General features: G+C 54.3%; 1 protein-coding gene and 1 long non-coding RNA gene across 2 annotated transcripts in view; one reads left to right on the forward strand and one right to left on the reverse strand.

Annotated features, from left to right (window-relative positions):
* LOC144584551 (uncharacterized) overlaps positions 1-24,004 on the forward strand; it is a 131,026-nt gene that overhangs the window by 73,866 nt on the left and 33,156 nt on the right. The gene's annotated exons all lie outside the window — the stretch shown is intronic.
* On the reverse strand, positions 335-14,556 carry SKOR1 (SKI family transcriptional corepressor 1). The gene is made up of 8 exons (XM_072981868.2): positions 12,417-14,556; positions 9,937-10,030; positions 9,156-9,263; positions 5,767-5,838; positions 4,553-4,627; positions 2,412-2,486; positions 1,754-1,819; positions 335-1,263 (listed from the first exon to the last, which is right to left on the reverse strand). The coding sequence occupies exons 1-8, from the start codon at positions 14,547-14,549 to the stop codon at positions 1,166-1,168; spliced, it is 2,721 nt and encodes a 906-aa protein (XP_072837969.2). The 5' UTR covers positions 14,550-14,556; the 3' UTR covers positions 335-1,165.

Genomic DNA, 24,004 nt, shown 5'->3' on the forward strand with positions numbered 1-24,004 from the left:
TAAACCCCCGAAGCAGCCTGGGAGAGAATCCTGGGTCCATCATCAATCCATCTGGTCTCTCTTGGCCACAGCGGGTTCTCCCAGCTCTGTCAAACCAGGAAGGCCAGGGATGGGCCCACAAGAACCTGTGCCGGCACACAAGAGCCGTCCACCTCTGCCTGATCCTACTGGTGCCTGTTCTTGCCCTCCCAGTTGACAGGCCCTCTCCTACCTTGATTGGCGGGCGGATGGGCCTGTTATTAGGACAAGGCACACCTGTCCAGAGGCTTGAAAGCCTGCATCCAGCCTTCCTAAGGTTTTGCCACCGATCATGAGGCTTTTGGAAGTCTGTTGGTTTGTTTAAAAGTTGTATTTTTATTAAAGAAGGACAAAGCGGCAAAGAAAAAGAAAAAAACCCAATGCGAAACAAACAAACAGAAATTCACCTGACAGAAGATCGGAGTTTTCTCCGGGAACAACCGCTGCAACCCAGAATCTGGTCCTTTGAAGTTTTACCCCTGGGGTGGAGCAGGAGAATGGTTTTTGAGATGCAAATTGTCCTTGACCGGCTGCGTCTTTAAAGTGCTGTTATACATCCACAGTTTACAAAGTGGGAAAAATAAATAAATACTACGTCATAAATAAACCAGGAAATAAATATTTTTTTGAGAAAAACTTTTAACGAATACGGGACGAGGAGAAAACTCACAGTACGCTTCTATCCATTGCACATGGCCACTCAGGTGGCCCCCCTCCCCCTTCCAAGTCTGCCCAAGGGTGGAAAGAGGGGGACGCAAAAAGGGGGACGAGGAGGAGGGCCGGAGGCCGGCCCAATGTTGGAGGGAGGGATGGGGACACGGGAGGGCCCGGGGCCCTTCGGCCGCCCCCGCCCCCGCCCCCGCCCCCACAGCTCTCCGTCCTGTCGGAAGTCTTGGACTCTGCTTGCGGTTCCGATCCGATCGGCGAAGCCACCGGAGGCCACCTCTCTGTACACGGCGGCGGAGCAAGAGGAGCGCAGCTCTCTTCGGGTTATTTACACGTGTCTCTGGCTGATGCGGGCGCGGCTTGTGTCGCCGGCGCGCCTGCCTTGCCCAGGCTTTCCTGGTGAGAGCGCTCGCGAGCTGGACGGCGGCGGCGGCGGCTTCCTCGGCCGGGCCCGGCCCGTTGGGGGGGGGGGCGAGGGAGCTCACTGGGGCAGCAAGGGGGGCTTGAAGGAGCAGGTCCCGGTGCAGTGGCGCGGAGTCAGCATCTTGCAGGAGAAATGGTGGAGCGCGTCGTGGGCCTCTGCCGGCAACAGAAAGAGGGGACTTGGAGCAGCCTTCTCCCGCCTGTCGAATTGGGGGGGCGGCGGCGGCAGGGTGCCACCTGCCCCCCCCTGCCCCGGATCCCCGAAACCCGATGGGGGGGGCGCCCACCGAGTCCCCGGAAAGCTCTCCCTGCGCCTCTTACTCTGACCGTCGTCCCCGGGCCGCCTGGGCCGAAAGAGGCCCGGGGGCTCCTCGACCCCGCTCCCCCCCCCCCGGCAGTGACGGCCACGAGGCTTGCTGCTCGGTGGGGGGACGAGCCAGGGAGGGGGTGGCCTCCTTCTCCCCCCCCCGGGCAAGCGGCCTGCAATGCGCGACACCTGGAGCCAAAGCAAGCCCTGCCTGGGAACGCGGTCGCCTTGAGAGGTGCCCTGGCCTGGGCCAAGCCTCTCGAGAGGCGCCCTTCCCCGCGCCCCCCCCCCCCGGCAGCCCTTCGCGCCCCTCGCCCGCCCGCCCCCGGTCCCGCCGACCTTTGAGCTTCTGCTGGATGGCGTAGCGGGCTTTTCTCTCCTGGTCCAGCTCATTGCAGAGAGTATCTGGAAAGAGAGGGGATGGGAGGTGTGTGCCGGGGAAGGCCGAGAGAAGGGCCCCGTTGGGCAGCCTCTCCACCGCAGGAGTCAGGCGCTGGGCCGGAGAGGCGCTCGGGGGCCCTTTCGGGCGCCTCCTCCGAGAATCCGTGCGCTGGGAAGGGTTAGGGTTCCCATCCACCCTGGCAAGTCACGGGGAGAGCGAGCTGGGAAAGAGGATCCACCCCAGCCCAGCCCAGCCCAGCCCAGCCCACCTCGGCGATGGCCGGCTGTCGGACGCCACCTCGGAAAGGATGAGGAGGGCGCGGAGGGCAGCCCGGCGGGCGGGATCGCTCTTGGGGCGGCCGGTGGGGGGGGGAGGAGGAGGAGGATCGGAGCCGATTAAAGGAAATGAGACTTCCCTAGGAAAGGAAACTTGCGCTTCGGTTTGGGATGGGAGGGGGTGTCCTGCGTTCTGCGCAATTTTACTTCTGCGCTTGAGTGTAAGCAAGGGAGCGGGGCGGGGGGGCCGCTCCTCGGCGGGATCGCTGCTGGTGGACCGCGGCGCCCTTGGCGGTTTCCTCCGGCCCCGCGACTCTCTCTCTCTCTCTCTCTCTCTTACCGCGCACGATCTGCAGCTGCTGCACCATTTCCTCGCGGTAGGCCAGCTCCCTCTTCATCTGGTCTTGGAAGTTATCTGCAGAGAAGAGAGGAGAGGAGGCAGAGCTGAAGGGCCATCGTCCAGGATCTCTGCCACTGCAGAAGGAGGCCTCCGACGCAGCTGCCCTTTCGGAAGCCGAGGGAAGAACCAACGTCCGAGGTGTGTACGTGAAGCCCGACCCACCGGGGCCCATCCTCGCCCCGTCAGCTCCCATCCTCTCTCTGTCTACATGGGGCGCCTTTTCCTTTGATTCCCCTCTTCCCTCTGCCTCGTCGCTTCAAAGAAATCGGAACAAAGCTTGGGAAGACCCTCCCTGGAAGGGAAAGGGGGAGGAGAGCAAGCCTCTTTGGAAGGAGCCGTCGGAAGTGTCCCGACGTGAGACAGGAAGGAAGGAAGGAGCTCCGGCGAGCTGCGAAGACCTACCTCCAGACCAGTCTCCCACCGTCGCCCCCCCCCCGACTGGGGATTTTGGTGCCTCCCCTGTACCCATAGGAAAAGAAACGGGGGGGGGCGCAGGAGCAAACAAGTCGCGTGCGCCCCCCCCCAAGGCACAGATGCAGCCTTTGACTGCCTTGATATGAAAGTTCGCAGTGGAATCCGGAAAGGCGCTTCCTTGGTTGCTCAACCCAGGATTATCGGGGGGGGGGGGGAAATAGGAATGGATGGAAACACCACCTAGCTGCATTTTAACCCCACTGGTTTGAACTACGAACCCTGGATAAAGCAGGCTGACAAGCTTGAGACCTTGCCTTCTGCTTTACCTCTCTTGTTGGGTTGTCTCTTTAAGACTGACGTTTTCATCAGAAAGACAACAAACTTTTAAGTATGTTGAAAAACGTAACGGGGGGGGGAGAAAAGAAAAAAAGGCAAAATACTGCAGCAAGACTAACATTTATTGTCAGTGTGAGCTTTCTGAGAATAAACTCAAGTTCTTCAGACATAGGGATGCAAATACAGTATGTGTTCCCTGTATTTATCTCCATGATGAGAAATATACGGGATGCAAGGGATAGAAAAAGAGATAATGGTTCTTTAAGCACAGGAATTAGCCTATCAAACCATTAATTAGCAGATCCTAACGGGGGTGATAAGCTGAATGCGAGGTAGATTTGGCTGTCGTGAAACGCGAAGAATTATTCGACAGAAGTCAGTGTTCACTTTTTTGCTGGAAACCTCAGTCAGCCCACACGGTTGTGGCGGGGAAAAACAAGGACTGCGCTCTTAAGCCAGAAGAGGAAAGGTGGGCCAGAAAGGTTACTAAACCCCATCGTTCTCACCCAACAATGCCAGAAAATCTGCTCAAGGAAGCATTTCATGGGCGTTTGTGTGTGACTATCTGGCCGGCTGCTTGTGAGATTTCGGGAAAAGCGACTTCCCACGGGGGGGGGCTCTCCCGCTCAACGAGGCGGCCTGCAGGTTCTCCGCCCAGGCTGGAGTCTGCTGCGCCCTTAACTAGCCGCCTGTTTCAGTGAAATCAGTAAATTTTATTTCTGAGCAGATATGTACGTGCGAAATTGCAGGATTAGAAACCTTCCCGTGAAGAAAGCCATTAAGCTCCCAGTTTCCAAACTGGAGACCTTTTTCTCCACGCCCTGATTGGAGAAACGGGAGGCAAGTGTCCACGGACTCTTCGCAGATCCGATCAAGAACAACAACAACAGGATCCCAGGCAGGCCCTCCAATCAACCAAAGGAGTAGCAAATTAATCATACATCTGATGATTAATTAGTCTCGATATCTCAAGAAAAGTCGGTAACGTAATATTTAGCATTCTGAATTGGCTGAAAGCATTCATTCTTTCCGCCCCCAAAGGCCGTTTTTTCAAAAACATAAAATATTGCTTACATTCTCGTCCCGAAAGCGCCAGAACAGTGATCAGTAAGAGGGAGTCTGACTTAAACGGGAAGTTGCCACCCCTTCCCCCAGAAAGACACCCCCCTTCTGTCTCTGAGAAAGACTCCTTAAGCCATTCTTTCCAAATTAACTTATCCACAGAAACTTATGTTTTCTTCAATCAATCAGGGTTAGTTTCGTATTTGGGGCTGCCTTAAAAATAATTTATATTTTCCTGGACAAGGACTTTAAAATTGAGGCAAGGTTACCTTTGAGACTTTGGAATTCCCGCTCCAGTTTTTTCCTGAGCTCCATCTGCTCCAAAAGGAGTTTTTGCAACTCATCTGTTGAGACAAAACAGACAAATCGTGGAATGAGCTAAAGGTCCTAGGATCCGTTCGTTTTCTCATGGAGGAGGAGAAAAGCAGTTCTCCCCAGAGAGCCCGCTAAATGAGCCAAATCGGATTGGGACATGTGTCTGTCAATCTGTTGCATTTCATCCCGAATCAAAGTTCTAGTAATTGTGAATATTTTAAATGGAAACAAATATGCTCTAATGCGTCAACTGGTGGTGCATTCTTGTGCACATTTAGGACATACTCCCACTGTCTTCAGTGTGTTTCAGTTGTTTTAGTTTAAAGGCAGCCTGTAATTCTGGAAAACTTCGACTTTTCTGCTGTTATACTTCCAAACAGGAAGACAGCATAGAAATAACCCCTTCCCCCCCCCACGGACGATTTACAGGGAAATGTAAAAAATCCACAAAAGCCTAAAATACATTAATGATGTTTAGAAATCCAAATTCCGTCGGCAGGCAATATCTTCATGAAGGCTCAGTCCAGTTACAGTAGTTCTCTAAGAGTATAGCAAACTTTCGAGTTCTTCAGCACTGTAAATTTCCAGCAAATCGGCAAGTCTGTAAGTGTTGTGAAAATTGGGGAGAGGTATTGCCCACCTGTAGACTTTGAATTTTTAAAAAAAGACCAACAGGAATACCTTTGTTTTTGTGTTAGAAACATTAATTAGTCGGGAAAGGTAACAGATCTGGAGGTGTGCCGGTGGTACGGAGCTGGTCTATATCGACATGGCGGCGGCCAAGCTGCCGAGCTGGAGCTTAAAAAGGCAGGAAATGAGCGGGGGGGGGGGGAGAGAGAGAGATACTCCTGTGACTGAAGAGTGATGGTGACGGTACGTGGTGCAGATTGGAGAGTGAGAAGAAAGAGAGAAGGGATGTGAAGAGACAGCAGTGTACGTGTTGGTGAGAGGAGTTCTGTAAGATGTGGAAACTACTGGATAGTTTTTTTAAAAAAAAACCTATAGCATAATAGAAAAGACGACGCCTTTGTGAACCATAGGATTTCTCACTTGGCCTTTAAGGCTGTATCTCGGTGCAAACACGCTCTCGCAAACAGCCCCGCCGTGCCCGCCCTCCGCCCCCCCCCCGCAGAGCCGCTGTCCTATCCGCCCTCCAAGGTCCTCTTACCTCTTGCCAGACTCCCAATGTCCTTCTCCCCCAATTGAGTTCCAGTAACGTCAATGCTGACGACCTCATCACCTGCCCCAGGGAAAAGAAGGGCAGAGGGTCAAAGTCCAGGTAATTGATTCTGTCTCCCCTATCCCGTTGGAGGCAAAGCGGGCTGGAGAGGAGCCCCGAGCAGGGGCTTCCTTCCCACCCCCTAATCCAGCAAAGAAGCCCATAGCCCAGCTCGGAGGAGACGGTGAAGCCGTCCAGGACATACAAACCACTGAAATGGCATTAATCTCTCCCGGTTCGTTTAAGAAACCGGCTGGTTCACCCGTCCTTGTTGATCATCTGATAATATAACTTCAAGTGACAACATGGGCCATCACTAAGGCCAGGAAGGAAACTTTCACTTCACCTTGCAGGACTTCAGGCACAAGGTCTGTTCTGCCGATTATCAAAAATTATTTTCCCTGTCTTCTGCTAAAGCCAACACCTTCCTTCCTTCCTTCCTTCCTTCCTTCCTTCCTTCCTTCCTTCCTTCCTTCCTTCCTTCCTTCCTTCCTTCCTTCCGTAACTATGCCTGTATCTTGATCTAAGCCACTTGGTTGCACTGTTGTTATTTCCAGCACTGACGGGATTGTAAAGTGTGTTTCGATAAGTTGGGAAGTTCTAGATGAACCCGACAGAACCAGACTCAAGTGTGGCACCTGCTGTGCCGTCTCTTCCCCCCTTATTTGTAGAACAGGGAAAGAGTGTGTCTTCCTTCTGAAACAGTCAAAATACCCTGTTTCCCTGAAAATAAGACCTAACCTGAAAATAAGACCTAGTATGATTTTTCAAGATGCTCGAAATATAAGCCCTACCCCCAAAATAAGCCCCATTTAAGTGAAACACCGCACTCCATCCTTGTGCAGCAACCAGAAGATGACAGGACAAAATAAAACATCCCCTGAAAATAAGCCCTAATGCACTTTTTGGAGCAAAAATTAATATAAGATTCTGTCTTATTTTCGGGGAAAACACTGTATTTCTAGGACAGAACCTGCTGCAGATGTTTGATCAACCTAATCTCCTCTACCAAAAAATGGAATTTAATTACACTCAGAATTAAAAAGCTTTAAAAATTTAAATATGAACGGATCACACACATGTGTAAATATAGCTGTGACTGATGGTATGTGTACTGTCTGAAATGCAAAGGTTTGCAGTGAAGGACTCAGTCCACTTGCTCAGAGAAATGTAATTAAGTGCAACATAATCAAAACAAGAAAAATCAAATTATTAGGTTTCCTGTCTGAACCAGACCACAATTTATTGGCTTCTGGGTGGCCTGACCCCCTTGTGGGAGTGGACCCTTGGCATTCTCTGTCAGAAAAATACCCCCCCCCCTGGCCCGCCCGCCCGCGCCACTCCCAGGAAAGCGCACATTGGCCTGTGGCCAACCTCTCCTGAGGCATTTTCAGTTAAGCTGCAACTCATAGATTTACAGAGGAGAAAGTGCCATTGAATTCCAGGGAACTTATTTCTGTGTAAACCAATTTAGGATTCGGTCCCTGTATGTGGATTTAGGACAAGGCTGATGACTTGAGGAGAAGCCAAGAGCCGAAACAGCGCGGTGAGGAGATGAAGGAAACTTGCTTTTTGCATCAACTACATAAAACGGAATTTAGGGAGGGAGAGTGGGATTGCAACACAAACCGCCAGTGCTGAATCGTGAAACCCTGGGTAAAATTTATAATCGAAATGACAAAACGGCATGGAAAGAGGCAGGTAGAAGCTCAAGGATTAGGAGCCCTTCCGCTTTAAGGAGCCCTTGATTGGTAATTGCTCCATCTTTTTCTTTCCACTAAATATTTATTTACCTGAAGCTGTAGGGAGAAACAGCCTGTTACTGGAGTCTCAAGTCTCTCTGGCGCTTCGCCTTATTTTCGGACGGGGTGGGGTGGGGGCGGGTGCTGCTGTTTATTACTGAGCACTGGTTTAAACTTGTCCAGTCCCCTCAGGATGGATAGTTGTCTTTCTTTTCCCCACACCCTCCTACGCTTTTGCAGTAAAGCATATAAGATGTATTTGGGGAGAGGATGTCTGTCTCTCTAGGCCGCAGCCCAGTGGAAGCAAAGGAGGTCTGCAAAGGAACACTCTATTGCCTTTCCTCGCAGGTAACTCTCTAGGGGGTCAGGGTCGGTGGAATGTGCTCCCAAGACACTCCGCCCCGGGAAAAAATGTGCTTTTTAGGTTATCCAAAGAAAAGAAAAGAAAACAGAAGGGAGGGAGAGAGAGAGAAAGAGAGAGAGAAAGAAAGAAAGAAGGAAAGAAAGAAAGAAAGAAAGAAAGAAAGAAAGAAAGAAAGAAAGAAAGAAAGAAAGAAAGAAAGAAAGAAAGAAAGAAAGAAAGAAAGAAAGACTTTGTAATCCGAACACAAGGGTGGGTGATACCTGGCTACTAAAAACGCACCCACACAACAGAAGACAGTGTTTGTTTGTTTTTTACTCCGCAAGAGTCTTCTTCAGGCCCTCCAGAGATGGGGTGGTGCAGAAGAAACATGTAAGTTCCAAAATACAGGGCCAGATGTGTGGAACAAGTTTCCTTCTTTAAAGCAAATTCCAAATCGAGGGCTAAAACCTCAGTCTTTCCACTCCTTTCATCAAAAAGCCCAAGGCAGGATTTACGCTGAAAGCGATCCTGCTCTTTCCCGGAGCGACGCCTGCCCTGACCGGGAGGAATCTTAGGGCAAGCTCCCCGCCGCCTCAACAACCTTCTGTTCACAGAACATGCCTAAAAACAGCCACATTCCACCGGCAGGACCTGGACTTGGAGGAAACACAGTGAAATCGGATCTTACTAATTAATACCAATGGATCTTAAGAGATTCTCGATTGGAATCCAGCCTGCAGAAAAGTGGCCAGAGGTTGACCACGTCCTCTCCCTGAGGCCTAGCCAGAACTTTTACTCAACTTCGGGCCACTTTTCCGTAGGTGGATCTTGAACTCGTGGTATCGGAGGGGCGAGGTGCTACGCTGTTCCTCCCTTTATAGCTATCTTGCCCTAGTACTAGTGTCGTTTTCGGGGCTACGGAACACCAGCTGTCCCTCCCAAGTCAGACGAGGCATCGTTTCCTAAGCGTCAGCATCAATCAACGCGTCTCCCTCCCGCCCCCGCCCCTCAGTTGACCAAGAAGGCCTTATGATCAACGCTCACTCCGTGACAACAGGCGCCCCATCGGGGGCGTCCCCGCAAATTAGGGCCAGATCTGCCCAGAGTGACGTCTCGGGCCGACTGAACTGCAGCAAGCCGGGTCGCCTGCGAGAGCGGCCGGGCCGCTTCCCTCCCTGGCGGCCTCCCCTCCCCGGCCGGGGCCCGCCTGGCCGCCCCCTCCCCTCCCCTCCCGCCGCTCGCACTGGCGTTACCTCGCTCGGCGTGAGCTGGGCTGGACTGGGAGGCGCTCCTTTGGTTCTGATAGGATTTCTTGCTCTCCAAATCCTCAGCTGTCGAGTGATTGTCTTCTTTATCTGGGTCTTAGAGGGAATAAACCGATTTTCTAGCACAAGTAACGAAAGTATGAGCCTGATATATCCTTAATTACATAATTAACGAGGACAAAGTCCTCGTTAAAGCCGTCTTAGGGGACAGCCTAATCGCCTGGTGCAGGAGGAAAGGCGCTTGCTGCTTGGGAGGCTCTTCTTGCCCCACCCCGCCCGCCCGCCCGCCCGCTTCCTGCCCAGGTCCGGGAGGGGCAAACAGAAGCGCCTGTCCTTGGACCGGGCCGGATGTGGCCCTGCCGGGGTAGCAGAGAAGGCGGGGAGGGGGGGGCTGAGACGGGGGAGGGCGAGAAAGGCTTCCCTCTGAAGTCCTTTCGGTGGGTTCGAGCATTCTGGAAAGTGGGGTGACTGGGGGTGATCATTAAACAATAGTAGGAAGAGGGATCACACTGCCTTCCAAAAAAGACTTCATTTGTGACACTTAAGGTAAAGGAAGGAAAAGCCCAAAGCAGTATTGCAGAAACCGCGGTGGCTGACGTAAGGCTCGGATAGATGGTGTAGATTTGTCTGAAAGGAGGAACCCGAAACAAAGTAAAACGTGGGTGTGGGAATGTCTTCAGACCCCCCCCCCCCCCCGAAGAGGCGAAAAGTCAAGAGGTGGCTCTTCGCTGCAGTCACGACTCTCCCTCGGCAGGTGGCTGGTTCTTACCGTTCCTGTCCGGGGTGCAGAGGTACGCGGTGGCCAAGGGAGGGTTGCCTTTGAGAATCTGCGGACAGTCTTCCCGGTCTGGGGGCGGGTACACCTGTGAAAGAAACAGAGAGGAGTCGTCTTGATGGCCCCAGCCGCCGCCGCCCCTTTACACCACCTCGGGCGGCCTGAGGAACCCTTCTCAGGAGGGCGGAGGGACGGAAGGGGGGGCCAATGGTCCGCAGGACGCGCGGAAGTTCTTGGAACCCTCCGGCGTCCCATCGCACTAGCCGAGGCACCCACCCCGCCAGATCGTCAGAAAAGCTTGGCATCCCCTCTTTAACTGCCCCAGACGTCTTTGTGGGGTGCTTTTTCCGGACGAAAAGGCCTCTTGGGTGCCTATAGGAGAAGCGGGGGGGGGCACAGCTGCTTCCTTCTTAATGAAAGTCTAATTTTGAGTACTCTAGTCTAGAGGAAAGAGAAAAAATCCTCTTCACAAAGTCAGCCCAAAACTCCAGAACGACCTAACTCTCCCAAGGATGGAAGCTCCCCATGTCTTTCAGGGCAGCGATCATCCTTCCCTCCCCGATCCCCACTTCAGAGCAAGTCCTACTTTGATCGACATGGGTCCCGCCGACTGAGCTGGGCGGGGGGGGGGGGTGGCGGGCTTCTGCCTTGCTCCTGCCTGTCTTAGGGCCCGGCCGCAGTTCGCTTGGGACCCAACCTGAGGCTGAGGCGGCGGATGTCAAGGACCGGCTGGGTTCGACACCTGTCCCAGCGAGTTGGGGGTGGGACCTTGAGATGGCGCGCGGAGGCGGAGAGAAGAAGCTGCCTCCAGACATCATGCCAGGATTTCCCAAAGCCTGGAGACCCCCCCCCAAAGCCCACACCGCGCAAGGGTGCGGAGCCTGTCGAACCTGGTCGAGGCAGAGGCGCTCCCCCTCCGGCTCCCCCTCCCTGTCGGGCCGGGCGCGGTGCGGGCGAGGGAGAGAGACGCCGCCGGGCTTGATGGCCGCCGGTCCCTTCCGGCCCGCTTTCCCGATCCTTCTCGGTTCTTGCAAATGGATCTCCAGCTCAGTTCCTTCCTTTTCCCCAAGGAGTTTGCCCAAAAGAGTTGCCACCAAACGCGGATTGGACCGAGGAGGCAAAGAAGCGCCTTCCCCAAGTTGTGGCGCTTCCTTTGAACCCGCGCCTGCCTGGGCTCTTTTCTTGCGCCTTCTTTGTCGCTCAGGCAACAGGTTTGAAAGCCACGGGCAGCCCCGGGACGTGGCGGGAGGCAGGCTGTTTTCCTCTGGGATTATCCCCGTTTTGTTCCTTGGCTCGTCTCTGCCAGCTCAAGCACCTGCCACGGATGGCGGCGGCGTGGAGGCATCAGAGAAAGGAGCCTCGTCCCGTCCTGCCGGGAGGGCTGGAAACGAGCCTCAAGCTGCTCTTCAGCTTTGGGCTGGCATCCGTCCCCGATGCGGGCGCGGGCACCCTCGAAAAGAGGCGCCCAGAGCTGCGCAGGAAGCTTTCCTGGGGCGACTTCGAGGGAAAACAGGAGCCCTTCGACACTTGAGACAGATCAGGGCAGCAGGGGAGATTTTAAAGTTCACCTGGCAGCTAAATTTAAGTGTATCTCACGGTTTCCTCCACAAGCTGGGAGTATCATGGACCCTGCCTTTAAGTGCGTGAAGTTAAGGAACAGGAGAAAGGAAAAGAGAGGCTTCAGGAGACAAAGCTGATCCCTGCTAAATGATTCTGAGTCTCCTCTCTTCCTTCGATACCCACGAAGTGTTGTTTTCGGCAGGGGCGATGGCTTCCAGATACCCCAGCAATCCCAGCTCAGTGATGCTCTGGAAACTGGCCCCTTGGTAGGCTGCGGCCGATCCTCCCCTTTGTACCCCTTTGCCTACTCCCCAGGCAACCCGACCTTCTGCTCAAAGACCAGGGTGGGATAGGGGAGGGCGTGGAAACATCCCTGACAGGTGGCTGTCGTTCAGACAGCCTCTACCTTCTCACTGCCTGCCTTCACTTTGAACCGATTGCGGCCACTCTGTCCGCCAGGGAACCCACTCTCCTTAGGAGCCTCGCGGTGCAGCGGTTAAAGCGGCAGGGCTGCACCCAAGACTGCTCAGGAGCGGACTTCCATCCTGACCGACTCAAGGCTCACTCAGCCTTACATCCGACCGAGAGCGGTAAACTGAGTACCCAGCTCGCTGTGGGGACAATGTGTAGCCTCTATACTACTGTATTTGTAAACTGCGCAGAGTGTTTTAAGCGCTATGCGGAGGTCTACAAGGAGGACACGTTTGCTGTCAGCCACCCCCCAAAGTCTATCCTGACACTTGGCTCCGGTTCCGTTTCTCTCCCCCCCCTCCCCCTCCCTCAGCTCCCTGTCTTCCTAGAGCACCCTGGCTCTCCATGCCCGTCGTTAAGGTCTCGGGGGGGGGGGCGGGCGAGCCAGCACCCCTTCCCTCTCTAGGGTCTGCGGAAGGGGCCACGGCCTCCTCTGCGCGCACCTCGTACTCGCCCCGGCTGCCGCTCCTCTCCGCGGGCGCGGCCTCGGGCTCCACGGTCTTCTCCGCAGGCTTCTCCCCGCTGCCCAGCGCTGCCAGGGCCGCCTCCGCCGCCGCCCCCGCGGGCAAGAGCAGCGAGGGCGGAGGCGGAGGCGGAGGAGGCGAGGCCGCCCCCTCCGCCGCTTCCCCCTGGAGAGGCTCCTCTTCCTCCTCCTCCTCCTCCTCGTCCTCCGCGAAGCGGTTGGACTCCACGTCCACCTCGGGCTCGTCCACCGTGTCGTTGCCCGGCGAGAGGGAGCGGTAGCTGGAGCTGCCCTCGCTGAGGAAGTCCGGCGAGAGGTAGCCCGGGCAGCCGTGCGGGCCGGCGGCGGCGTAGGCGTCCCGAGTCCCGTAGAGCTTGGCGATGCTCTCCGCGTCCTTCACGACGGGGCGGAAGGCCGAGAGGTAGCTGCCTTTCCGCGGCAAGGGCAGGGGCGGGAGCAAGGCCTCGTCCCCGGAGCGCTCCTCGTCCCCGGCGGCGGCGGCGGCGACGGCGGTCCTGGAGAGGGCGCTGGAGCAGCGCTCGCCCTCGGCGGTCCCGGAGCTCTCCTGCGGGGTGGCGCTCCCGCGCTCGCTGCCCGACGGCTCCGAACCTTCCAGCTCCACGTGCCCGTGGCCGTGCCCGCGGAGGCCCAGCGGCTCCACTGCCGCCGCCGCCGCTGCCGCCGCCGCTGCCACCACCACCGCGGTGGCGGCGGCCTTGGCTTGGCTCTGGGCCGGATAGGGCGGCACCGGCAAGCTCCCGGAGGCCGGCCAGAACATGGGGAAGGACGGGTAGACGCCGCTGTCCTTGGGCGAGCCCCCTGGCTGCTGCTGCTGCGGCGGCGGCGGGGGCTGCTGTTGCTGCTGTTGCTGGTGGTGGGGCTGGGGCGGGTGCGGGTGCGGCGGCCCCCAGAACATGCCCTGCGGCAGCCCTCCGCTCTTGCCCGGGTCCCCTCCCAAGGAATCGTCCTGCTTCTTGGGGCACAACCCGAAGGCAGCCGCGGGGAAGCCGTAGGGGGGCGGGAAGAGAGGCGGCGGCAGCTTCTGCAGCATCCCGAAGCCCTTGCTGGGCACCGGGATCACCGGGTAGCTCCGCACGGCCGCCGCCGCCGGCCCGTGAGCCCCCCCGGGCAAGCTGAGCCCGCCGCGCTCCCCGGGCTGCTCCTCCGCCCCGCCGCAGCGCAGGCTCTTGTGCACGGGGCCCAGGTCGGCGGCGGAGGCGGGCGGCGGGTGGAGGCCGCTCTTGGCCGCCGCGGAGGAGGCGCTGCCCCCGCCGCCGCCCCCGCCCCCGCCGCCGCCCCCCGCCCCGTGCAAGGAGAAGGTCCGCTTGCGGGTGCCCCCGTTGAACATGGCCTTGACGTCCTCCCAGGCGTGGCTGAGGTCATCCGTGGCCGTCTTGTCGCTGAGCTTGAGGTGGCGGCGCCAAGAGTTGAAGTTGGCGGCGTCGGGCTGCGTGTACTTGGCCTCCGGGGTGCGGTGCGAGTGGAAGATGAACTTGTTGGGCGAGAAGTACATGCTGCAGTAGCTGCACTTGATGCACTTGGCCCGCGAGCTGTTGTAGCGGGCGGGGATGAAGCTGCCCCGGGAGCCCCAGGCGCACTCGTGCACCACGTCGAAGGCGAAGTTCTCCGGCAGCTTGGGCGGCTTGTGCTCCCCCAGGAAGGACTTGCAGAGGCGCTCGGCTTCGCGCTTGGTGATCATGCCGCAGCGCCGCGAGGAGATGGGCATGGCCCCGGCCCGCCGCAGGATCTCCAGCTGCACCGGGGTGCACTGCACGCAGGTGATGCCCAGCGCCACCCGACGGTTGTGGATCTCATTGTAGCTGTAGTTCTTGAGCAGCGTGTTGGAGATCTGCGCCAGGCACAGGCGCTCCTGCCCGTCGATCACCAGCGAGACGATGGGCACCCCGTACAAGGAGGTCTCCCCAACTTGGTTGGGCTTGAGCGGGCTGGAGCCCGAATAAGGCTGCAGCTCCTGCTTGGAAGAGTGGGGGGACGACGACGACGACGACGAGGAGGAGGAGGAGGAGCCAGCCTCTCGCCCAGGTCCCAGCTGACTGGCGGCGGCGGCGGCAGCAGCAGCGGCGGCGGCGGCGGCGGCAGCCAGCGACTCCATCTGTTTCCGGACGGCCAAGCTCCTGCAAAGAAGGGGAAAGGAGGAGAAGCTTTCAGCCGAAGGCAACGAGAACAGGGCCAACCTGCGGAAAGGCAGGAGCGCACCAGCCACGGAGGCGGCCGGGCGTAGGCCAGGTCCACGGGGGCCGCGCTGCCGGGGCTGCGGGTCTGCCCTCCAAGGCTTGGGGCGGCGCGGGGCACAGCCTCAGATCCGCTGCCCCCCTCCCCTAAACCTTTCCACCCGCAGTAGTCCTGCGGAGGCTGGCGGGGCTCTGGGTTCCCTGACCACCGCTTAGGAACACGAAAATCGCCCCCCCGCCCGCCTCAAACCGCTTCGAAAACGCCGGGCTACGGGAAGCCCCGCAAAGCCCTCCGCCCTCTCCACCTCCTCCGGTGAGCCATTTTGAAAGTCACCCGATCCCAGGGAAAGGCCAGCGAGGGCGAAGGCGTTTTTAAAAAGAGAGAAAGAGGGCGTCTCTCGGCCTGAAGCTCAGGCCAAGGCTTGCTCTTCAATCCCGGGTGGAAGAAAACGACAGGCAAGACCACGATTCCCCAAAGAATAACGCGCCGATTGGCGCTCTGTGTGTGTCACATTGACACCCTGCTATGAAATTTGTGGCCGGCGGTTGAACCGCCTCCCCGGAAGGGATTGAGTCCCAAGGTTCCCCAGTGGCTGCTTCGCAACCACTCACTTTTCCTCCTTTTCGACGGTGCTTTTAAGGAAAGCTCTACGAGGATCTCCTGTTTGGGAAAATGGCCATTGTTCCAAGGGCGGGGGGGAGGAGACTTTAATTAGAGCAGCTCGCAATGGTATTTACACGTTAGAGGAGCGATCCTGCCTATCTGTAGCCAAAGTACCTTCTCCTGCTTTCCGTGACCAGCTCAGGGCTTAAGGGAAAGGCTAGTTTAAATACCTTCATTGCCTTTCTTAGTCCGAGCAGTAATCCTGCCCCGACATGGGGCCAGATGTATTTAACAAAAACAAAACAACAACAAAAAGGGGTTTCTTCTGCTTGCAAGGACTTCCAAGTGCCCAGTCTTTCTTAGAAACTAGGAAACGATCTAAAAGCTTGCACGGAGCAAGCAAAAGTGCGGGCGAACAGCGGAGGGACCAAAAAGAAAAATCGAAGCCAGCTAGTTTTCATTTCCACCCCTCCCTCTGCGGGATTCTCTAATTTCTAAATGTGGTTGGTGGAATAGACTTGAAAGTAGTTGAACATCCGTGGAAAGCGTCCCCCTCCCCCCCACACCCGGCCCGGTCTTTACTGGAGATTAGGAGCAAGGGAGATTACTTAACCGTGCCACTTAAAGACTCCAACAGCACGTTAAAGAAAAGAAAGCGGGCGATGGGGGGGGGGGAGGGAGGGAAGGAGCAGAAGGGGACCCTGAGCCAAACGAATGAGCTTACCCAAACAGGATCTCCCCGGATTAAGTAAGAGGCTTTCGTTGTAATTACACAAAATAGTCTAACCGTTTGTGCCCTTCTGAAATGTGAATACCACCTTGTCAATCTTTTTCTACTGCATGCGCCTCAAATTTCTTTTCCATTATCTCCATGCCCCCAAATCACAAAAAGAAGAATCAAAGGAGTAGGGGGTGAAGGTTTAAACGAACACACCAAACAAACAAGCAAACCTAAGAGATAAAAACCACCATTAAAAGAAATGCGTGCATTCAGATAATAATTAAATGCATTTTTAAAAAATGGCATCAAGGCGCGAAGGTTGCCTCTCTTGAACTTACTAATTTTTCCTTCTTTTAACGGAGAGTTAAACGATCAATCCATCTAAGCCTTTTCCGAAAACTAAACCGAAGCGAAAGCAGACAGTAAACACGGGGTGCCTCGCACGAACAATCCGAAGCATTTAAAGACTGCGAGATTGCAAGGAAGAAAACAAGCCATCAAGCTAAGGCAAGGAAGAGCAGGCTTCCCCGAGCCACCGTGCCTAGTCGCGAAACTGGGAGAAGAACGGCGGAGTTTCAAAGGAGCCCGTTTTGTAGGAAGGAAGGAATGAAGAACGAACGAGCGAATGGACGAAGGAACGAAGTATGCCGACCTAGGCGTGGGAAGACGAAGGCTGAGCCCCTTCCCAAAACGGCGGAGGTAGAGGACAGGCGCTTACCTTTGGAAAAGGGCGGACTTCACTCACCCCGGTCCGAGGAGAGGGAAGAGAGCGCGGCGACGGAAGAAGCGCTACCAGAAGTGCCCAAATCCTCTCTGGCCGCGGCGCGGAGTTTCATCGAGGCTCTGCCCGGCGGGTTCCTGCCCTTCGCCTCTGTCCTCCGCTGTGGAGAGGCAGGCGGCAGGGTGACCACATGGCTTCTCAGGGGGGCGAAAAGGAAAGGGGGGGGAGAAGAAGGAAGGAACGGAGGAAGAAAAGGGAGCAAGGGAAAAGAGGGGTGGGGAGGAGAGGAGGATCCTGATCCTCAGCTGAGGACGTTGCACATTGATCCAGTGACAGAGAAAATCAGGGGAAGGCAACACCCACTTAGCGGCATCGCCGCCGCCACATTTACGCGCAGCGCCGCCGGGACTCGGGTGCGTGTCAATCATCCGGCGGCGCCAGTCAATCAAAAGGCAGATGGGGCTTCTTTAAGGAAAAACAGATTGCCGACTGGAGCGTGCGGGAGGGGGGGCCAAGCCGGGGGGGGAGGAGGAGGATGTGGGGAAGTAACGTGGTGCGAAGAAACCGCCGGCGACGAAAAGGTAAGCGGGCCAGGATTTGGCACACCTTTCACACAGGTTTTGAAAGCGGCGAGGAGGAAAAGGGACTAGGGCAACCCTGACCCCCCCCCCCGCGCCCCAGATAGGGCAGTCTTTTAAGGCCCCGGGTCCGCCGGCCAGCTCGCCTACACGACGCCCCCGCCGGCCTCCACTTGAGCAGGCTCTCCCAGCAATCTTCTCAAGCCCCTCCGGGTGGTTGGTTTTATTAAAGGAGAAGATGGAGGGGGGCTGCAGAGGTGAGGGGGGGGCTGTCGGGCTTCCTCCCCTACTAAACCTCCCAGCCCCCGCGCGGAGATGAGCATCCACCCTCTTCTAAGTACCAGATGTTGTAGCGTGGAAAGAATGGAGCCTTGTGTCCAGCATATTTGCAGGGCAGAGAAGAAACGCCAGAGCATTCGTTGCTAAGATATGCTATAGAAGGTCTCCGCCCCGCTGTCCCAATTTCCCCCTTTTTAATTAAAATGGGGAGGGGGAAGGGCAATACCAACCAGGCCACCTTTCTTCTCTCCGGACTCCTCGTTTCCCCAGCCCCACTCTTTCCCCCAAACACTCCCCATATTTTCCTTCTCTGGGCCCCTTCCAAATTCCTTCCTTCTCCTTTTTCCTTCCCCAATGAGTCCCACAAACACGGGGGGGGGGCTTCCAGAGCCCCCAAATAAGCACAGCGCTGTCCTCTGTCACAAAAGGATCTGTTTACCTGAAGTAGGTTCTCCCTAGACGCCTCCTCCAAAAGGGGGGGATTAGGAGACCTCGGGGCGTCATGCAAAAACTATGAAAGGTGTAGGCACATAAAAACCCCAAGTCTCGGGAGGGAGAAGGAGAACGGGGTATCAATCCGGAGAGATCTTTTCTGTGCTGGCAGGAAGTTTGTATTTCTCTCCGATCTGCCAGTCGTGGTATGGGGGGGGGGGTCGGTGGGAGATACAACCGAAAAGATGCCCCATCTGCTATTCGTAAGCCAATCAATAGGCACCCCACCCTATTGTGGGGCAACCCGACGGTAAATATAAAGCTTTATAGCAACTGGAGGACAAAATCCGGCCTCTCTGAAATTGGAACAGCCCCCCCCCGCCCTCAAACGAGACGAGTAGATTAGACTGTGAGGAAGGCGGTGAAGACTTTCTAAATAAGCAAATAGAAAGGTATCTGAGTATACGTCATTATGGATACCTGGGCACTGAACTGGAAAACTTTCCCTTTGTCTTCGGAAAGGAAACCTAATCATTGATGGTTATAAAATGATCAGAAAGTGATGCACAGTGCCACGAGAGAGGTATTGGGGGGGGGGGCTACCCACCTGTTTTGTTTATATCTGTCTGTCCGTGTGGATTTTCATATTGGCTAAGAGATAACTTCAATTATTCCTGAGATTTTCTTTACGTAAACCTTTATCTGAATCTTTGAGCTAGATTTTAATCTGCATACATGAAAGGAAGGGGTGAGAGAAGGAGGGGTTTTCTAGTGGAGTTCTAGTTAAAGCCTAAACCGCAATAGGGTAGATTTGTTACCTGTTTCGAAAAGGAAGTGGTCCCGAATTGAAACCTGACTTAGAAAAAACTAGAGGGATTTCTCGGGTGTCACTGTGGCCCTGGAACTACATTCCCAAGGCCAAAGGAACATTCCCAAGAAACCCTCGCATTTCGAAAGGCGAGTGCAAACGAAACATGGGAAAGAGAACCAGTCTCTAAAGAACATTAGTTGCTACAGATGTTGAAATAGAAAGCAGTCCTTTGAATACCTCGCATTCAGGAGGAATGCATCCTTGCTACTAGTTGTCTTAATTCTGGATTTTATTTATTTTCACTCGTTTCCTTTTATTGCGGTTGCTTTCCTGTTTCTCTCGATTTCTTTCTTCATTTTGACATTTCTGTTTCCGGGAGTATTTCCCCGAAAACAAAGCCAAATAAAATAAAATATAGTAAAATAAAATAAAATATTAATTAAAAACACCTCCTCCCTTCGCCTTCCCACAGTTCGATTCCTCAGGCTGTTTCTAAAAGCATCGTGGCATTAAGTGATCTTAATGGACGCGTTAATTAAACTGTAATTAATCATACTGTCCGGCCCCAAATTTGAGCAATTACACTAATCAAACAGAAGTTAATAACGGTCCAGGCTGGCGCCCTCGGGCGAGGCACTTCGGCGAGGCCGGCGCTTCCCTCCGCCAGCGAGCAGCTTTCGCCCTTCGCCCCGGCATATGGGCTCCAGCTTTGGACACGCTTTGTGATGAAAATGCGCTCGCCTCCGCGAGGGCTGATGGATCGGGAAGCGCACTTTGTCCTTGGAAGCTGGTTTCGGGGCATCAGTCTCTTCCTGAGAACCTGCGCTCGCGGGGAAAGGGCTGGCTTGTGAAAGTTGAAAAGCCAGCTGAAGCCGTCGCAACAGAGAAGAGAGGGACAGTCGGAGAACAAACCGCTGCGGGGGGTGGGCCCTCATAACTGGGAAGAGTTTTGCTCCCTCAAGCACGGGGCGCCGGTTTCCCTTTGACAACTGAGGAGTTTGGGAAGCCCACCTGATTTTTATTTTTTTTTTTAGTCCAAGCTAAGAAGCCCTCCTGGCCGCACCACCCGCCCCTGTCGGCCACCTCCTCCCTGTCCGCAAATCTTCCTCCTCCTCCTCCTCCTTGGAGAGACAAAAGGTGAGCTGGAAAATTCATGAGGGCGCTTCGGTAACCGAGCCTGGCTCGCCCTTAGATGCAGCTCCAGTTTCCAGGAGTGGATGGCTCGCCATAATTACAAAGTGGTTCGGTAATTATTCCTCGCCTTTTAATTATTTAAAGCAGACACACGGAATTCTGCATTGTGACCAATAAATGTTGCCACTCTGGACAGTCAGAGTCGCTTCCCGCCCCCTTGTGCCCCCCCAACCGAGCTTTTACCTTTAATTAGACTTCGTCCTTGCAATGGGAGCAGAGTGCTTTGCTTTGGTTCCCCTTCATGCCAACTCCTGTCCCCCCTCCAAGTCGAGGCTCCTTCCCCAACCCACCCCAAAATAAATGTGTAGTTAAATATTTATTAGCCGTTATTACTGCGCCAAGCCACACGAGTCCTGCTGCAAAACCTATGGTCGCCCCCCCCCCGCCACATACACACACACCTTACAAGTTTAAAAGATGGAAACAGGCGGAGAGGGTGGCGGGGGAGTGGAGGGCGCCTCCCCCCTCGCAGAGGCTTTTAATGCATTATTTTGATATGGCTTCCTCGTCCGAAAGACAAAAGTTAATATTAGCTATTAATTTGATGGGATGTTTACCTGATTTGGAGGGGGAAAAGGCAGGTCTGCGTGTGTTTCATTCCTTTTTTTGTAAAAAATATGTTTATTTGAATAATTTATTGTCTTGGATATTTTCACGAGATTATTTAGCAGAATCGCCGTGTAAAAATAAACAAACAAAACCACTGGACAACAAAAGCATAAGCAAAGGAACGTGCGACCTGAAGATTATATGTAATTGTAAATACTTACAAAGCGCAGTATTTAATCCTCGCCGTCCTCCCTCCACGTCCTCCCTCCCTCCCTCCCTGCCCCTCCCCCGCGTCCTTCGCCCCAGGCTTCTTAACCTCTGCAGAGCGGTTGATATTAGACCCGTCTGTTAGCCCAGAGTGTCAATTGCAAAAGCAACCCCGATAAAGGGAGGGGCGGGGGAAGGGAAGGCGCAGAGGGAGAGAAAGTTTGCAACGCCGAGAGAAGTTGCTGTTCCTTCCTCACAGAACCCCGAAGTCTTCCGGGGAAACAATTTAAAGCGGTGGCAGATCGTTTACTCCCGTGCTATCCCGGAGCGTTCCCTCCGCTCTTTCGGAAGAGCACAGAGAGCAGTTAGGAAGGGAACCAGAGTGGGGGCGGACAGAGCGGATGAAGTGCCGTTCATTAAGCATCACCTACGGGCTGCATACTGAACTGAAAGAAAAACGTGGTTCAGAGCAGGGTCGGCAAGGGTGCGGCCGGAGGCTTCCTTTTCACCACTGATATTGTATGTTGGATGCGATGTGGGTGGAGAGAGAGGTGCTGATGTCGGGCAGATCCGTTTAGGCCCCATAGATCTGTTATCAGCACGAGTCTCTTAAGTAGACATGACAAGGAAAGAAAAGAGGAGAATGCTACTTACTGAGCCTGTACCCTGCCTTTTACCCCAAAGCCCGATCATGATGCTAAAGATTAAACCATGTTGCTGAAGGTCTAAATACGCTTAATGTTCTCCCTTCGCTTAAAGCAAAGAGATGAATAAAGGTCTGGCTTCCTTTCAAGTTGCAGGCTGGGACGAATTCAGTTTCGGGAAGGAGATGAAAGGGGCTTCGGATTTCAGCAATAGATATAAAGCAGGGCAAAAGCGAAGTGGTAGGGCAAGGAAGACATTCTTACCAACGTGATCGTTTTACCCACTCGTTATAGACTTCATAAAAACCACACTTCTATTCTAGGCATGTCTACTCAGAAGTAACCTAGTGTGCCATAGCCTTGTTCGGACAGCAAGCTGTCAAGTCTGGGAGACTGCGAGAAGGTAATGACAGAAAGAGGGACGCGGACTACCAAATGGCCGAAGCAAATGCTGAGCAGATCGGCCTCTTCCCCTCCGACTGAGAAAGGCAATTACAGTAATTATAGACATTCGGCCCTTCCAAACACTGCCATGTATGCGCTGACCCAGGTGATGAAAGAACCTTTGGCAACTCGGGGATGGCAAAAGGCAGGCCGACCCTCGCAATCTGCGGTGGTAGGTTCAGCACCTGGGACAGCGCCCAAACGCAATTGCCATCCTCCGCGGTAGGGGGAGCTGCCCGGAGGGACGGCTCAGCGAAAACGTTACCCACACCGACGTCTAGCAGGCAGGGAGGAAGGAAGAACTTCGGGTCACCCGCTATGCCCTTTCAGAAAAGGAACTGATCAGGGGCTTCGGTTGTAAATACAACGAAGAAGCCTTCCCGGGACAATTACTGTTCAACTTCATCTCCAGCCTTTCCCCTCCCCCTCCACCTTCTCCTTTACGGGGCAATGTAGAGATAAGAAAAACGGGGGCAAGAAAAAAATGCGAGGCACCCACTTTGCATCTTCAATGAATAAATCGAGAAAAAGCCCCATGCTCAGAAACGAACGTTTTAATTCCCTGTGCCAAATCACAGCCTGTGATAACTTAATTTAGAATACCGTTTTAGGATTATGAGAGGGAAGGAAAGAGGGGAATAATCATGGGGGGGGGGAGGAAGGACGAAGAGAACTGAAACACGGGAGGGCCACGCTACATCTTTATTTTGATTGCTTGTCACCTCACCCGGACCCCGTTCCCGCTTAAATTATTAAATTTCTGTGCGGAAAAGCCAGCAAAGAGCGGCTGCAAAAGGAGAGGAAACCTGTTGACTTTCATAACTCAGAACTGGGACCCAGTCCAGCTCTTCCCGGTGACCCCTTTCCCTCCTCCTGGTGAGCAGCAGAAGGAGGGCTGTGGAGGGTGGGGGGGAAAAGACCCAGGAAGGTGCGCTCTTCCTTTCCTTTCATTGCTTCTTTTAAACTCCTTGCAATCCCGTATCTTTTAACAGTTGAATTAACGGCAGGTTTTTTTGTCAGTTAATTAGGTTTAATTTACATAATTAGTACAGTATAAAGAGTATTGGGGATAATCAGGAGGTACGTCTCGCTTACTGTGTAAACACGGATTCGGAATTAAAAATCAGATGTAATTAAGGCATGTGCGCGCACGTGCATATGTGTTGGGTTTAATTGTAACAATTTCTAATTAAAACTCAATGATCACCCAATGCAAAGGGTTGTGGGGTGGGTATACATGGGGGGAATTAAGTTGAAGAGATAGCTGGAATTTTCTAATTTTACTCCTGATTCTGAAGTATGAGCGCTGTGGGAAAGTGCGCAGTGGTTAAAAGGGTTTGTAGCTGGGAAGAACGGGCCGCGGTTCCTCTTGTCAGAAGCCAAAGACACTCGCCTTCAACAAGTACGGCTGACCTAAGGAACGTATATAGCCACAAGGTGCTGCTCTAAACGGATTTTGCAGAGTTTGAATTAATCTGAACCTTCATTGCTACTAGTCAGACCAATCAGAAGTTCCTTTTAGTATTTATAGACACAGGTCTGTCTCGGACTTCCAGGTTCTGGGAATGGGTAGACATTTGCAAGCACATCCCATTCGTAGACCCGTGGATCCAGGGATCCAGTCCCTTTTGCTATCAGGCAGTAAGCCGGTCTAATCTATTTTATCTGCTTGTCTAATCTATATTTACCAACAGGAAAAAAGAACTCCACAGCTTTTCTGCCCTTTGAAGACTGATCTGGGACATTGGGTTAACTATGTCGAAATCCAGTCGTTATAGAATACAGGGAAGTCAACGCTTACGGAAATCCCACTGAGCTGGTTAGGACTATCGATTTAAAACGGGGGGTCCTTGATCGCTTGGTTCACCTAATAGTCTGAAAGTCTGTTTCGGTCCAACGTTTCAATCTCAACCTGAGGGCGCCAAAGTTGCCAGATCCTCTCCGCACCGTTTCCCTTTTTTGGATTAAGATGCACTTGAGCCCACGCACCCACCCAATGCGGAGAAGAACTTTTTAGGGCAGGAGAATGAGCGATGTCGGGCTGAGGTATTTGAATAGGTGTTTAAAAATCAGTGAAAAGTAGAGACTGGGGGAGGGGAGGGGAGGGGAGGGGAGGGGCAGGCCTGTGCCCTTGCTGGTGTGAAGACAGATCTAAGGTGCAGCCTTGAACAAGAAAAGTTCTTTGAGGTTTT

The sequence above is a fragment of the Pogona vitticeps genome, chromosome 12, assembly GCF_051106095.1.
Source record: "Pogona vitticeps strain Pit_001003342236 chromosome 12, PviZW2.1, whole genome shotgun sequence".
Taxonomy (NCBI): domain Eukaryota; kingdom Metazoa; phylum Chordata; class Lepidosauria; order Squamata; family Agamidae; genus Pogona; species Pogona vitticeps.

Coding starts and splice junctions, on each gene's coding strand:
- SKOR1 (XM_072981868.2), bottom strand. CDS start 14,549: ATGGAGTCGCTGGCTGCCGCCGCCGCCGCCGCCGCTGCTGCTGCCGCC. Junction 9,264..9,936: donor CTGCACCCCGGACAGGAACG/GTAAGAACCAGC, acceptor ATTCCCTCTAAG/ACCCAGATAAAGAAGACAAT. Junction 2,487..4,552: donor GGAATTCCAAAGTCTCAAAG/GTAACCTTGCCT, acceptor TCTTCTCTGCAG/ATAACTTCCAAGACCAGATG.